Here is a 16,937-nt window from a genome sequence, read left to right as displayed (position 1 = left end):
TTTTGTTTGTTTTGAGCATATTCCTCAGTCTCATTTGACTTTCTCCATTGCTATGAATTAAGTAAAACTACCACCTCTCTGGGTCTTGAAGGAGTGGCCCTGTGTAGTGGCCCTGTATAAACTGCATGTTTGGTGGCTTTGGTTGGCTGGCTAGAGCTGGGGGTCCTGAAGCACTGTGTGCAGGGCTACCCTGGCCTGGACAGCTGGAGCTGGATCGGGTGTGGCCAGGGGATCCTGGGTTGCTCTATGAGTGCCACTCCAGCAGAATGGCTAGACCTAGGGCAGGTGTGGGCTGGGGCTTTATCCACACTGCCACTGCCCTGGTCTGGTGGCTAGAGCTGAAGCCGGTACTGGCTAGGGGCATCCCAGCATGCTTTGCACCTGGGCCACCTTGGCAAGATGGCTGACGTATAGTGGGCACAGCCCAGGGATATCCTGATGTGTACCACACTGGGGCAGCTCTGGTGGGACAGCTGGAGCTGGGGTGTGCTAGAGGCCCAACGCTCACTGAGGCAGCAGGTTGGCTAGAGTGCCAGGACACTGTTCCTGTCTGCCCTATCAAGGTGGAGGGCGAATATAAACAATGCTGCTCACCAGCACCTCTGATCCTGGAGACAATTTCCAGCAGCTCCCCTACTGCTTGGCAGATACCGTTAGGTTAATATTGCAATTCCATCACTTACATCCTAGCTGGTCTTTAAGTCACTGTGTTTTTTGCTGTGCCCAGGCCTGGCGAATCTGCACCTGAGCCCTTAAGTAAGTGCTTTCCCTCCCTACTGCAGTTTGTAGCACTGGGAGTGGGGTTCCCATCATTACTGCATCTCCAACTCTCCTACCCTTCTCTGTGTGGCCCCTCTACCTTTTGTGGTACAGAAGCTGTCATCAGCCTTTAGTTCTTCGGGAAGAACTTCTAGAATGGGTAGAGATTGGGTGTGCCCTGGATAGGAGGAGAATTCAGGGTCTTCCTACGCCACCTTCTTGGACACCTTCTCTCATGATATGACTCTTGGGATTACACACAGTCACACTATACACATTTTGATATTTATTAACAAAAAAGTCCAGAAAAGGAATGAGTAAAAATTACAGCAGTAAGGTTTAAAATACGAGTTTTTTAGTTCTGTTGTCTCTAGGGGAGTGTAAACAGTCAGTCTAGAAAGCTGTTTTATCTCCTAAAACAGGACTTCGATCACACCACTCAAGTGTTAGATTTCAAAAGAAATTTCTCCTTTTCTCTTTGGCCAAAGCAAAATATAGTGGAGGTCTTTGTTTTTACCCACAAGCCTGCTTTCCAGGGGATGAACTGGGGGGCGGTAGAAGGAATAGACAAAGAGGTTAAAAAAGAAATAGGCAAAGTCTTAAAAATAAAAACTGAAAGCTAGTGAAGAGAAAGCGTTCCTAAGTGCCCAAGAATCATTCACTGAAGTAATCCTCTAGTCCTTCCATATCCATTTCCAGAGAGGAATTTAGACAGGCCAGAGCAGATGAGGCATCCTTGGCTTTCTGGACACTTGGTTTGGGTTGAGGAGTTTCTGGTTGGATGGATTCCTTCCTGATGTCTTTATTACCACTTAGAATCCGTTGGCTCTCAAAAAAGAATTGATTAGGATGGCTCAAAGAAAAGCCACAATCGTCCACCTGTATAAGAAAGCAAATGTATTTCATATTAATACATAGCAAAGGTATAAATAAAGGGCCTTCATAAACCATTCTAGACCTTGTTCAAAAACTATTTAGTGCCCAGAACATGGATCCCAGTAGTGCTCAGTCATAACTCTCAACCCACTGCTTACATGATTTCATTCAGAAGGCGTGTCACCTACTACCTAAACATGAATGGCTCCTGCATTTGTATTTCCAGCCCGAAGCTCTGCACTTAGTTCTAGTTCCCTAGCCAGCTCTACTTCATCTCTACCTTCTACTCCGCATCTCAGAGGGCTAAGCAAAATGCTTGCCCGACTGTCAATAAATACTGGTTAAGAAAAAAAAAAAAAGAGGAGGTGTAGTCTTTAAACATTCCAGAACCAAAGGGAGTGGATATAAACAGAAACTGTTTGGGTATTGGCCCCTGACGCCACTCCTATTTAAGTCTGGCATACACAATCCCATTTAGCAGCATATAAACACGGCACAAGCAACCTAATGTATTTTCTTCATTCCAATCTTTGGCTTTTCCTGCTCTTACTTTTTACAGAAAATCTTTTTCTTTTTGGAATTTTTAGTGGGGCTTAATGCAAACATAACCAGGTTCATAGTTTTATGTTATTTCTTTTCTCAAATACTATCACTAAACTTAAATTTGCAATATCATTTCAAATTATCCGTTACCCTGCGCCTTTAATATTCAATGGAACTTCATAAGGGTATTGTATTTAAAGATTAAACGAGTACTACTTTTTCCCCTTTGATTCCAAAATTTATTAATGGTGAAGAAAAATATATTCCTTAATATTAGCAAGCACTTATTGAATGCCTACCACGTGCCAGATATTACTCTAAGTGGCATGAAACACACGCCACACTCACTTGCACATAGATACACACACACAGTTAACTTCCATAATAGCCCTATGAAGGGAGATTACCAATATTCTCCCAGTTTAGAGAGAGGTTAACTTGCCCAAGATCACATGCTGCAGGGCTGGAGATGGATTTTGAATGAGCGGAATCCATGCTCATAACCAGTACGCTCTGCTGGCATGTCCTTGTGCCAAGGTCAGTAATCTTATAATGCATTCATTTCTTAAAATGTGTAAGCCTTTACTAACTCTTGGGGTGTGGCATGAGAGCAAGACAGCTCCTCAAGTGTGAACCTCCTACACCAGTCAACCAATGGGTCAGACCCAGGGGAGCCCATGGCAAACCTCTGTCCTCCCTGCCCTGCCTTCTGCAGTTGAAGCTGACAACAAAAAGAATACCAGAGTTATTTGTTGTATTTTTGTTAGGGGATATTTCACTTCGATTTTTTTTTTTCAAATTGAGAAGCCTTTACACTTTCTTTGTTCATCTGTCTTATATTTATCGACCTTTTTATTTCTCAGTCTTTGTACTAAAGTGACTTGCATACAGCAGGTATCTAAATATTTAGTGAGTTGATCCCAGAACTAACCAGTGTATACCAGTCATACATGACACATATGAATTGAAGACTTACTGTGTAGAAGGCCACATTATGAGCTAGTTTTTCAGCACACAAGAATGCATTTGACCAACGCTAAAGAAATGTTCAGCCTAATAAGTCATCTACTTAAAAACCTCTATCAAAAAGTGATAAGGGTCACAGATAAAGGCTTATTATCTCTACATTAGAGAGAAATTCTGGCTGCGTTGATCAAGGAAGGCTTTGTGAGGAAGGGCTATAGGAGTTGAATTTGGGAAGATGGAGAGAGTGAAAAGCTGGGATAATGAGGTCAAGGTTAATATAAGCAGCAGAACCACATGCGCAAGGTAAGAAGCAATGTTTCTGTAAAGCAAGTAGATCAGATGGCCTGGCGTAAAAGGCATATAAAAGGGAATAACAGGAAATGAAGTTGGAAAGACAGGCTGGGGCCAGACCTGAGAGAGCCTTGAAAACCAGGGTAAGTAGTCGAGACCTAATTTTGTAGACATCAGGGAGTCACTAAAAATCCTTAAGAGAGGAGGTGATGTGATTAAAGCATGTATAATCTTAATGGTAGATTAAAATGGATTAGCAGGGGGTTAAAGGAGTTGCTGTCATGGTTCAGAACTAACCCTCTTAACAGGTGAACCAATAACAAGGTGTTTTCTGGTAATACTTACTTGGATACCTCAGGATTCTCTGATTCTCTTTAGTCAGTTGTTGATACACGTGGGCCAATAATTTTATAGCACCTTCGGCGCACAGACTACTTCATTTGAAGAGTTATTACTCAGATCACTAAGAACAAATTTTTATCTGCTACATTGCTGCTTAATTTTAAAATGTTTCCTGAATGTTTTATGATAAATCCATAACTTGTATTAACAATGGAGTCATTTGTGAACTTTATTCGATTTTTCACCCAATTCATTAAAAAGTGGGAGATCCAATATACAGTTTGCATTTTACAAAATGTTTCATGAAAAGTTTATTGTGTAACACATTTCAATCAGAAGGCTTTATGTTTTATAAATAGAGAACATTAGAGACTGGAAAGACCTTGAAGATCCTTTAAGTTGAACCTCCTACATGTACCAACTAGGAAAATGAAGCCCAAGGAGATTACACGGTTTATGCAAAATCACAGGACTAGTAACTGGTTTTGTCTGAATTAAGGCTTTCTGACTAGATCACTTAGTTGCTCCGAAATCTGTTTTAAGAGCTTTTATGCAAAGTCAAACTTACAATCACAGAATATCTCTAGAGCTAAACTTGGCTATAAAGATTATAAAAAACATAGTGGTATTATTTCATGTAAAAAGAATCTAGCACTTTGTGCTATAATTACACATTAGGGGTTTTCTACACCTTGTATCAACTTGTTAAAATTCTCAATACATCTATCGTCACAGAAGAGGACTCTCTGGATTGAAATGAATTATTAGACTTCAACTTAGACAAAATGAAATACGATCATCTTTCTAAGTAAGTCTCAATTTCCTCGTCAATGAAATGGAGGTAATAGTAATAAACAGCTGCTACATCACGAGGTTCCTATGGGGAAAACCTAGGAAACAGGAGTGTAAAAAGAAAGTTGCTGGGTCTATGAAATCTAAATTAAGGGCTCTGCAAAGACTCAAGAAAGGCAAGTCACTTAAAAAAAAAAAAAAAAGGGAATTCCCAAAAAGCAAGGGAAAAAGACCATACTGCTTTCTATGTGTCATTAGCTTCCTCTTCCACTTTAAAGAAGCCTGAACTGGAAACTGGTGATGGTGCATTAATGGGTATAGTTTATTTAAAAAAAAAAAGAAAAAGTTGAATTCTAATTCCAAAACTCTTCTCAAGTAAGAGACCTTGCCCGTACATCAGAAGATGAACAAATAAGGGGCTGGGTGGCTCAGTTGGTTAAGCGTCTGCCTTCGGACTCAGGTCATGATACCGGGGTCCTGGGATTGAGCCCCATGTCGGGCTCCTTGCTCAGGGGGGAGCCTGCTTCTCCCTCTGCCCCCCCACTTGCTTGTGCTCTATCTCTCCCTCTCTCAAATAAATAAAATCTTGGGAAAAAAAAAACCTTTAAATGTTTTACCTTTAAAATATATTGTTTAAAAAATGTACATATTTTTTATTCCATTTTAATTAATGCTCTTATTAACCAACTAAAACAGTGACAAGGGCCTTGAAATGAGGGCACATACCATGTTTCTATGTGATGTCTGGCTTTTCAGCTGTGTCTCTTAGATCTGCAATTGTACTTTCTTAACTCATTTGGCTAATATCAGCTCATTTTACTGAACTTATGGTCTAATTAAGTTGCTTGGTAGCATGACGAAATTATGAAGTTTCCTTCTGTATACTGGATTGTATTTTTTTCTAAGAGAGGTTCTTTGTCTTTTGAATGTTTTCTTTCTTTCACTTTTATTTCTGGCTGAAGGAAGTTGCTATTCAGTTTCATCTTGTTCAGAAAAATTAACTTTGGTTTATGTTCCTCCCTGCACTGTCCCCACCAAAACCCTAACAGAAGGTAAATAGATTTTACTTCAAAATCAAATTAGAATTAAAAATAGGGAAAACAAGCAATCCCCATAGAAACCCCCCCACTTTCCTTTCTGCCTAAAAGTCAGTAGCTATTTCCTTTACTCCTTATTTTTAAAAAAGATTAGGGACATTCTAGACACAGAAACACAGAATTTTCTGTTTCTTTCCTTGCTTTTTTTCTTATTTGGTTGCTATTGGTGATGTTTTCCTTCGTGGTTGACGATTTCTTATTCTGTTTTGTACGTTGTGTTCACTAATGAGAGAGGGAAATTCTGTGATGCATTTTCGTTCTGCTGTATTAGCTTAGAAGTCCCGAATACTGTAAAGGATATGAAATAAGACCAGTATAGTTGGGAGTCCAGAGGAAGGAAATGGGGTACAGACGTCTTATTGTAAATTCTGGATTTCGTCTTCAGAGCAACTGGGAAGCCCTGTAAGGTTTTTTTGTTTTTTAAAGCAGTTTACTGTATTCCTCTGTTTTAAAGATCATTCTAGCAGCTGTGTGGAGGGTAAAGAACTGGAATGGGGCACGTGTTGCAGATGCTGGGAAATGAGTTAGTTAGGAAGCTGTTGTAGTGACCCAAGTGAGACATGATCAGGGCTTCTAGCCCCGCGGTCTAACTGGTATCCATAAGAATGCCCTGGAGTTATTACAGAAAAGCTGAATTATATTTGCTATACCCTGTTTAAGATTGTAGGAAAATGGGATAGAATTTATCAAGATTTCTGTAAAGAAAGATTTATATGGTGGGGAAAAAAATGAGGCTCAGCTATTTGGAAAATAAGTATCAAGAATGACTCAGTGCCTAAAGAGGTCTATTTCTAAAGAAACGATTTTCAGTTAAAATTCAGAGAGAAATCTACACAAGGCCTAGTATTTTCAGTTACACAGGGAGGATACCAAAAGAAAAAAAATACACTATAGTAAAAAACATTGCTCCCTAAAAACGCTGAGGAAAATGGATTTCAAGCAGGCCAAATTTTGACATCGACTAACATTTGCTTGGAGTCAACATGTTTTGCACACAGTGACCTTCACACAAACTTAGGTCTCATATTTCTGCCACAGCAAATGGAGATTTTGAAAGAATGGAAGCAATATTGTTTTACCTATGGGATGTTTGGGCTTTAATCAAGAGGTTTTGCAATGACAGCTTATAATGAGGCAGCTGGTATTACCAAAAAAGCCATATGGAGCTATCATAGTGCTGCTGTAAATGGTATCAATTAACGGGTCCATTTTCAAAACTTTCATCAAACTGAGTTTGATCACAGAGTCCTCAGGAAAATAAACCCAGCTCTAACAAATTTGTTAAGGGGGGGCAAGCAGGATGGCAGAAAACAGACAATAAAAATGGATTCTATTCTGAAATTAAATGAGAAAAAAATAATAGACATTCACAACTAAAAATCCATAATGAGGTATCTACTGAATTCAAACAGCCTTTTTATTCCATTGATTTTTATGTGGCTTAAGTTCTGCGTGGGAGGATTTAGGCATATGTCTTTTCAAAATCTTCATTAATCTAAGGCAAGTTATAAAACTGGCAATAGTAGTAATACTCCTATAAGAATGAGATACTACAAAAGCAGATCTGAGAACTAAAAAAATTCTTCTTTTTGTCACAAACTCAATGTTTCAATCTAATTTTCACATCTTATTTAAAAACAAGGAAAGAAGTTGAATAATAGACCTCTATTTGTGGAAGTTCTGAGGCCTTTAATTAAAAGAAGGGTCCACACATAATTAAGAACACACATGAAATTAAACCTCTCAAGCTGAGCAGGCAAATTAAGGAATATGGTCTCTAAGGAAAAGTGTCACACAAAACTGGTGCTGAAAATACCAAATGAATGGGGCTGACCTGGTGAGATTCCTACGCTCATAAAACTAATGAGAATTTGTGGTTGTCTCCTAGTCTATTGATGTCTATTTAGTCCTTTACATTTTGTGAAAACAAAGTTTTGAAGTAACAGTAATATTTTCAACAGGTGTAACAGACAGCAGACCAGGGGTGCTAGATCCAGATCTCCCAGCTGGGGTCCCTCGGGCAAATCATATAGAATCACGAGGCTTTGGATTTTTTTTTTTTTTTTAATGTAAACTATGGTGGCTGGATCATGAGTCTAGACAGGAAAATGTCAGACTCACAAGCTTTAATGAGTTACCTGACAGCCTGGTTCAAGTCCATCTCTATGAGCAGTATGACCTTACACAGTACACTTTATTCATAAATCGGAATAAAAACAGTATCTAGCTGTGATACTGTCGTGTGGATCAAAAAAGCCAACGTGGCCAAGGCACTTAGTGCTATGCCGGGCATGTGTTAAGGGTTCTACGGATGTTGGCTGATTGACAGTACTATATTCATTATTGGTGATATTATAGGGTATATTTTTCCTATGAAGTATTTTATAATGTAAGAAATTCTGCTATTATATTTCATGAAAACTAGAAAAAAACAAAAATGAATAGCATGGTAGCTGATGAATTTCAATAAATGCAACATCTTTTTGGGGAGGGTCATAGATGGATCCCTTTGAAACCTAAAAACAGACTTCAAAAAAAAATGTCTCAAGAAGTATATGGACTTTCAGGTCTATTCTCAGATGTCTGTCCAAGGTTAGGAAGCCACGATCAGAACCAGTGGTTGCCAAGGGCCGGGGGTGGGCGGGGGAGTCAGTGGGCTGAATTTCACCTGCAGATGTGTTCTGCTGACTTGTACGGGTCTTCAAACTTGTCAATGTGAAGGTCCCTAAAGGGACATGAATTCCTCAGCACACCACACACTTCCTCCCTACTCTCCTATTAATCACAGCCACCCATACTTTTTTGGGTTCTCTGCCTGACTTCTATAGGCGTCTCAGTTTGTAACCCTTGCTTTACACCTTTCAGAACCTACTAGTAGGACTTATACAGGTATACCCTGTTTTATTTCATTTCCCAGATACTGTGTTTGTTTTTTACAATTGAAGGTTTGTGGCAACACTGCAGTTGAGCAAGTCTACTGGCACCATTTTTCCAACAGCATTTGCTTACACTTCATGTCTCTGAGTCACATTTGGTAATTCTCACAAACTTCACGATTATTTTTGTTACGGTGACGTTTGATGTGACTACTGTAATCGTGCGGGGGCACCAGAAACCATGCTCATACAAGATGCCTAACAACTGATAGATATTTTATGTATTCTGACTGCTCCGCTGACTGGCCGTTCCCCCATCTCTCTCCCTTTCCTCTGGTCTCCCTAGTCTCCAAGATACAACAATACTGAACTTAGGCCAACTAGGAACCCCAGAACGGCCTCTCAGTGTTCAAGTGAAAGGAAGAGCTGCCCATCTGTCACCTTAAATCAAAGCTAGAAATGATGAAGCTTAGTGAGGAAAGCAAGCTGAAAGCTGAGAGAGGCCAAAAGCTAGGCCTCTTGTGCCAAACAGCCAAGTTTGTGAATGCAAAGAAAAAGTTCTTGAAGGAAATGAAAACTGCTGTTTCAGAGAACACACGAATGAATGGTAAGAAAGTAAAACAGCCTTACTACTGATGTGAGAAAGTTTTCCTGGTCTGGACAGATCAAATCAGCCACAACATTCCCTGAAGCCAAAGCTAACGCAGAGCAAAGCCCTAACTCTTCAGTTCTCTGAAGGCTGAGCGAGGTGAGGAAGCTGCAGGAAAGTCCGAAGCCAGCAGAGGAGGGTTCATCAGGTATAAGGAAAGAAGCCATCTCCACAACACTGGAAGTACAAGGTGCAGCAGGTTACCCAGAAGATCGAGCTAGAGAATTCCTGAAGGTGCTACACTAAACAGATTTTCAGGGTGGATGAAACAGCCTTCTATCGAAGACGACATGCAGGACTTTCAGAGCTAGAGAGGAAAAGTCAGTGCCTGGCCTCAAAGCTTCCAAGGACAGGCTGACTCTCTCGTCAGGGGCTAATGTAGCTGGTGGCTTTACGTTGAAGCCAATGCTCACTGACCATTTAGAAAATCCTAGGAATAATCCCTGAGAATTATGCTGAATCTATTTTGCCTGTGTTCTGTAAATGGAACAACAAAACTTGGGTGACAGCACATGTGCTTACAACATGGTTGACTGAATGTTCTAAGCCCACTACTGACACTGCTCAGAAAAAAAAAAATTCCTTTCAAAATATTACTGCTCATTGGGACAACCTGGCTGGCTCAGTCAGGAGGGCATGCGACTCTTGATCTAGGGGTTGTGAGTTCAAGCCCCACACTGGGCACAGATTACTTAAAAAAAACAATTACTGCTCACTGACAATGTACCTGGCCACCGAAGAGTTCTGACGGAGATGTGCAAGATTAATGTTATTTTCATCTCGGCTAACAAAACATCCATTCTGCAGCCCACGGATGGAGGAGTCATTTTGACTTTCAAGTTTTATTATTTAAGAAATACATTTTGTAAGGCTCTTGCTGCCATACACAATGATTCCTCTGACGGATCTGAGGAAAGTAAATTAAAAACGTCCTGGAGGGACACCTGGGCGGCTCATCTGGTTAAGCATCGGCCTGCAGCTCAGGCCATGATCCCATGTCGGGCTCCCTGATCAGCGGGGAACCGGCTTCTCCCTCTCCCTCTGCCCCCTTCCCCTGTTTATGCTCTCTCTCTCCAATACATACGTAAAATCTTTGGAAGTAAACGCAGATGTAGAAACAGCAAGAGAACCAGAACTAGAAGCGGAGCCTGAAGATGTGCCCGAGGGGCTGCAGCTCACGCTCAAACTTGAGCAACTGGGGCGCTGCTGCTTACGGAGGAGCAAAGAAGGGTGGTTGCTGGAGATGGAATCTGCTCGTGGTGAAGATTGTTGAAATGACAGCAAAGGATTTAGAACATGACATAAACTTAGTTGAGGGAGGAGTGACAGGTTTGAGAGGACTAATTCTGGAAGAACTTCTATGGGTACACGGCTATCAAACAGCATCACATGCTATAGAGAAGTCATGCACGGAAGGAAGGGTCAGTCGATGTGACAAACATCTTAGTTTTCAAAATCACCATAGCCACCCCAGCCTTCAGCAGCAGCCGTCAGCACGCAGGGAGGACCGTCCACCAGCAAAATCACTGACTTGCTGAAAGCTCACATGATGGTTGGCATGTTTGAGCGATAAAGTGTTTTTTAATTAACGTATGTACATCTTCTAGACATGCTACTGAACACTTACTAGACTCCAGTATAATGGAAGCATAACTGTTACCTGCACTGGGAAATCCCAAAATGCATTCAACTCACCTTACTGTGATGGTCTCGAACCGAACCCATAATCCCTCCAAGGTATGCCTGTCCTACAGAAGCATGTCGAAAGAGGCTCACAAGAGAAAAACCAAACACGTTTCCCTGATTCCCTTGCAGGTCGGGGTCCTACGTGGAACCAAGGTTCTGCCATGCAGGTAAACGGGGGATTTGGGCAGCAAGAGTAACACGGAGGGGGCAGCCACAAGGAAAACAAGCGAATTTTCTACAAGGAAGATGGCAAAAGCCTCTGGTTTTTCTAGGCACCTGGGGAAACTATTCTACTCCAAGGGTCGGCTAATTAAGGCCTAAATCTGGCCCACGATCTGTTTTTATAAATAAAGCCCTACCGGAACACAGCCATGCTCATTCATTTCTATATCGTCTACGGCTGCTTCGGACTACAATAGCAGAGACGAGCAGTTTTGACGGAGACCATATGGACAATAAAGTCTACAATTTTTACAGTCTGGCACTCTCCTGAGAAAGCTGACTGACCCTTGCTCTCATGGCTAGATGTGAAGTGGTGGGTGGCAGCTGCAGTCAAGTAAGGTTTCCTCACTGGGTAGCTTCTCCCGGTTACAATGTTTCTGACTCTGGAACATCCTAGTTCTAATTCTCTGGCCCGTCTATAAATTTTATAAGCTACCTAATACCATGTAATAAATCCCCTGCTGGTGAAAATAGCTGGAGTGGTTTCTAGTGCTGCAAACTAAAATCCCTGAATGAAACATGGAGTAACAAAACAAAACAAAGAATTAGGCCATCAAGTTTAAAAAAACGGACTTACGTTATGTATCATCTCGAAGTACTTCTGACAGGCCACTTGGTAATGCGACCCTTTTACTAAATCCAAGATCTAAAGTGCATGGGGAAAAAGAGAAACAAAATTAGAAACAAAGTCTCTCTAAACCACTGGAGCTGTGGTGGTTGGCCTTTTCATAATCTTTATTCCAGACAGGAAATGCATTAATCATGGCGCATGTCGTACTTCTGCAGCCTGGACGCTGTGATAATTCTGACATTATACAGTCGCTGTTTAGGTCAGCATTAAACCACAGATGACAAGAAATATTGAAATTCACAGTTGGTAGGTCAGAAAGATCACTAACTTTACCTTGACAACAAGATGAAAATAGATTCCAGTATTATGACTTTGACAGTTATTGTCAGAACATCACATTGCAACATCTCTTCCAAAATTATAGATATAAATGTAGTAATCTAAATGACTGGTGCATGAAGCAATCAAATATACTATTTAGATTTTTATTTTCCACATTACCAGTATATACAGATACAGCCTAAAATACCGCTGTGTACCCATCAGGAAAATTTAATGTAAGCCCTTTGGACAAGTATCTTTGGAGAGGGAATGCTTTTACCTTCAATCAGATTTGTTTTTTTTTTTAAATGAAGTTATTTCTAGTAAAGCGCAGCAGAATATGAGAGTGAATAGTCTATTCTGAACACCTATTAAGAACATCATCCTACCTTTTGTAAATACAATTTGCTTTCCAATTCTACTTCATGTAATCTCTTCGGAGAGGGACAAACTCCCATTCTTATCAGCCAAGTGCAATGCCAGTTGAAATTCGTGAAGTTTCATCACCCCCCCTCACCCCACCAAATAAAAAAATGTATATTTGGCCTGTTTATCAAACACAGTAAAATGCTGGAATTAAGAGATAGTCTAAAATGAAGGGAAATAGAATCCTGGAGAAATGGTCATTTCTGTTCCTTTTCAAAGGGCTGACGTTCCTGTGACAACAAGAAATGTACATGAAGCCTCAAATTCCTGCTATCCCCATTACTGAATATAGCTTACATCTTTTGACAGATACACAAAATTATTACAGTTATGGAGTGGGCATCATTCAATCCTGACAAGACTGTGCTTAAAAAATCTGTTTTTCTCTGTTTGTCTTATAGATTACATTTCTGAATTTCAGGTCACCTTTTATTAAGTCCTATATGAAAGACCTAGGTAAACGCCAACCAATCACAGCACCCAGGATCCTGCCTACTTGACCTGTTCATTTTTCTCGAATTATTAGAGCAGAAATGAAAAATAAATCCATTTAAAATGAATGGCTACAAATTTTTTAAAAAGAAGAAAGCCACAAAGTTTTTAAAGTAATTCTACACATAGATATTCAAATTGTGCTGAGATGAATTTGCAATTGATTCTTGGCAAACATCGATACCATGAAGGAATATCTGATTTCGGAGTCTATCTAGTGAGTGCCATTTACTGTGAGAATTTAAAAATCCTATGCAACTTATGATTTTGTTTTCCTTAAGAGGAAATAGGACATAGGAATATGTGGACCATAACTCAAAAAATCCAATAACTAATAACATATGTACTTGAATTTCACATTATGACCTAGAGCATAGAGACATATAGGAAGAGGAAGAAGAAGAAAGAGAAGGATCTTGTGGACCAATGAATGAAGTCTGGCTTTTTGTCTGAGTAAAATGGAGAGCTACTGCAATGTTCTTAGCACAGAAGTGACATGACCTAACATGGTTAACAGGATTATTCTGCCCGCTATGCTGGGAACAAACTAGAGGGAGTAGGGATCCAAACAGGGAGCTCTTTACAAGAATCCAGTAAACAGTGGATGCTGGCGTAGGCCAGGGTGGTAAGAGTAGTGGTTGGAAGTGGTCACATTCCCCACATATTGGCTGTAACTGTTTTTGAAAAACAGCTGTGCTACACAAAAATGCTTAACCGGAACCTATTCCCTGCTGTTTTAGAGTAATTCATTACCTGTCACTCAACCCCTCCCCTCTCCAACTGATTTCCTAAATAAAACTAAGTAGCTTAAAAACTCAGTAAAATGCAATAAGTAACAAACTATCACGTAAAATAAATGCAGAATGCCAGAAATAGCACTTACTGCTCACTGAACAGTATGAGTAACACACAGATGCTGCTTATGCAATCGTCTGTGAGCAGGACACCTGAAGTCTCAGTGTACATCACCTTAGATGGCACCCCCTCTGCAGACTTCACAATATTCGGCAAGTGATTCCGACGTTCTACCATTTACACATGATGTGCAACTTGTGACTTTTTCTGCACCTAGTTTTCTTTTCTGATACCAACCTCACTAGCAAATGCTATACTAAGACAGTCTACAGGTATGCTGAGGATGGTGCTGGTATCATTTGTCGACGGGTTGGATGACTCCTAGGCAGGGAAATACAAAGCTAAAAATCAAGAGAAAAGAGAACTGAGGTATCAGCAGTACACCAAAATCTGTAACATAGAGGAATAACAGAAACTTGGTAAAGGAACACCAAAATCCAAGAAAGACAGATGCCTGAGGCAGACTGTGGAAAAGAACTGGGGGTCAGGAGCGAAGTTCTCACAGTATATTTCACATATCCTCGAAATGACTCTCCGCTTTTCCGAAGGTGGACCACTTGCGTGTCAACGGACAGATGCTGCAAATGCTCCCTGCTGAGTCACTAAGGCTGGACAGGGACGGTTAAGCAAGATGACTCTGTTAGTGAGCCATCCCTATCCCCTATTCTTTGAAATTCAGGTTCTTAGCAATGGTTGGGTTCATTTAGAATTTAAATTTTGTGTGCAGTCATAATTCAAGTAATCTTTTTTTTAGAAAGTGCTAAGTTTTAACAGAAGAGCACATATCCCAGGCCAGTGGACATATATGCTTGACTTGTAGCTAGATGACTGGGGACCTCCAAAAGGTTTAGGGTTTAATCAAAAGTGGTGTGCTTTTCTTTGAAATCACAAAAGGTTTCTTTGATGTTTTCAAGAGTGAAGAAATATTGGCTGTCATATTTTATAATGTGTCAAATTTTGAACTTACCTACCTAACCTTGCTCTTGTTTGTTAAAAATATGCTTTTAGGAGGGGGAGGCACATGGGACTTAGTTCATAATGTGCTTGTTTATATACATTTTTTTGTGTTGGAATCATATTTAATGACATTAAAATTTTTAAAAGATTTTATCTATTTACTTGAGAGAGAGGGAGAGAGAGCGCATGCGAGCTGGGGGAGGAGCAGAAGGAGAGGAACAAGCAGACTCCATGCTGAGCATAGAGCCCAGCGCGGGGCTGGATCCCACAACCCTGAGATCACGATGTGAGCCAAAATCAAGAGTTGGATGCTCAATGGACTGAGCCACCCAGATGTCCCAACATTACAATTTTTTAAAGAAAATAAAATTCTGCAGAGAAGTCAGAATGAAGACATAGTTAAGCAACAGTACTCTGACGGCGTTCGTTTTGCCAGATAGCGTCTGAAGGGTCAAGCCTCCATCCTCCTCAACTGGCCTTTGCTCTTCCTAAAGGGAAGGTTTCACAAGGCTGGAGTTCAGCAGGCAGGGATTGGCCAGATAGATAGAGGATCAGAAATAAAACAGGCGAGGGAAACTCATCAAGAGGAAGAAATGTAAGGAGAAGACCAAAAGAAACAAACAGGAAAATGAAAGGACCAGGTAAAGAAAACTGTAGAAAGTCAGAGGGATGAGGTTATATGAAATGGAGTCCACAGCTTACTCTCTACGTGGCCTGTAAACATCAAAGTGTAACCCACAGTTCACAGAAGGTGTTTCCTAGTCCAATCTGGAAGAGCGGAGCACACTGCAATTTCCTCTCATATAAGCCAAAGTAGTGTCAATTCTGATGCCTAAGTTAGAAGTTTTTCTAATTCTGCTTTAGAAAAATATAACCAAACAATCTGATCAATCATATCAAGGCTTATTTGAAAATACAAAATTATTTAAAGAAAGAATTTCTATGAAGTTTTAAGAGTATTGCTCAAACAGCAATTTGACTTTTTTTGATTTTTAATGCCAATATTTCCAGACTGAAGTATAAAATACCAAGTGTAACCATCCATTTATCGTTCTGTTGTAGTCATCAGTAATCAAAAGGCTAAGAAAAAATTAAGAGGAGTAGTGGTATCAATTTACTATATTCTGGTAACTAATATTCTTTAACTTGCTCTGTCTATATTTTTAATTATTTTTTTATCAGCTGACTAAAGTCCACCGTGAAAAATATTAGATTTTTTTTAAAACAATACACTTTGTCCTCTTTACAAAGAAACGTCATATCTGTATTTGCTAAGTTAAGTAAAAGCATTAATTACACTTCATCTACTACTTTATCTTCAAGGCAAATAACTGCTTTGGTTTTGAATTCTAATAAAGCGGCTAACCAAGATAGCCCTGCAGGGGAGGAAGAAGGAGCAACTTAGTTGAATATCTTATTTGACTGGCAACAGATCATAGCTGGTTGGCAAATATGTGATATACAGAATACCGATGGGAGATCTGTATTTGCACACACTTATCAGAAATACAGGTAACATCTTAGAACTTTGAGCCACACTTCCTTCTCTCTTCCTCATGTTCTCTACCATTCCCTGCCATCTGCAGCTTCCTCTGTGCCTTTTGCCAGATGATTCTCTGGCAGCAGAACGCAGCCACCTGCCTGTCCTTGGCTTCGGCGAGTGGAGCGTAGATGTGCTCCGCTCACCGGTCAGATACGCGCTTAATCTGTCTCTAATTCAAGGTCAGAGTCTGTCTTATTTAAAAGTGATAATGAGCTTGTTTCTTCCTAAAAAGCTCAACCTTTCAAAAGTCGACGGGCTGGTATTTTTCCACTTCACTTCTAACCATCCTTTATTTCAAAGGTGAAAGAGAAAATGTGGCGGAGACGCAGAGTCTGGAACACTTCTGAACATATTACTTTGCTCCTGTTTCTCACACACTCAGCATAGCTTAGCCAGCCGCTACCTACGACTTTACTGTGACCTTCAGTTATCGGCAGATCGGGGCAAGTTTCCCTCTCTTGAAGATGTACTTTCATTCGTTTAAAACATTACATGCCAAGAATTTTTCTGACCCACTCTTCATTTTCTATAAACATAGTTATCTGACTGAATCGATTCTACCTCCAAATGTCTCTAAAAACACACTTTCTCCTCCCCATTGTTCAGGCCCTGATCATTCTCTTTTTTATTGCAAAGCTTCTTGACTTATCCTTTCTTCACTCTTCCAAAGACA

At 40.3% G+C, this 16,937-nt stretch overlaps 1 protein-coding gene across 3 annotated transcripts in view; it reads right to left on the bottom strand.

The window, feature by feature from the left end:
* Positions 1-1,032: 1,032 nt before the first annotated feature.
* PRIM2 (DNA primase subunit 2) overlaps positions 1,033-16,937 on the bottom strand; it is a 341,343-nt gene continuing 325,438 nt past the window's right edge. For all 3 annotated transcript variants that reach the window (XM_044387132.3, XM_026507150.4, XM_057303874.1), the window contains 2 exons: positions 11,677-11,745; positions 1,033-1,638 (listed from right to left, as the gene is read on the bottom strand). In XM_044387132.3, coding sequence (XP_044243067.1) covers positions 1,414-1,638; positions 11,677-11,745 — 294 coding nt within the window. In that variant the 3' untranslated portion in view covers positions 1,033-1,413. The remainder of the gene's footprint in view (positions 1,639-11,676; positions 11,746-16,937) is intronic.

The sequence above is a fragment of the Ursus arctos genome, unplaced genomic scaffold (genome assembly GCF_023065955.2).
Source record: "Ursus arctos isolate Adak ecotype North America unplaced genomic scaffold, UrsArc2.0 scaffold_29, whole genome shotgun sequence".
NCBI classification, from domain to species: Eukaryota; Metazoa; Chordata; class Mammalia; order Carnivora; family Ursidae; genus Ursus; species Ursus arctos.
Note: the sequence above shows the minus strand (reverse complement) of the source record. Positions and strands in the feature narration are given on the sequence as shown.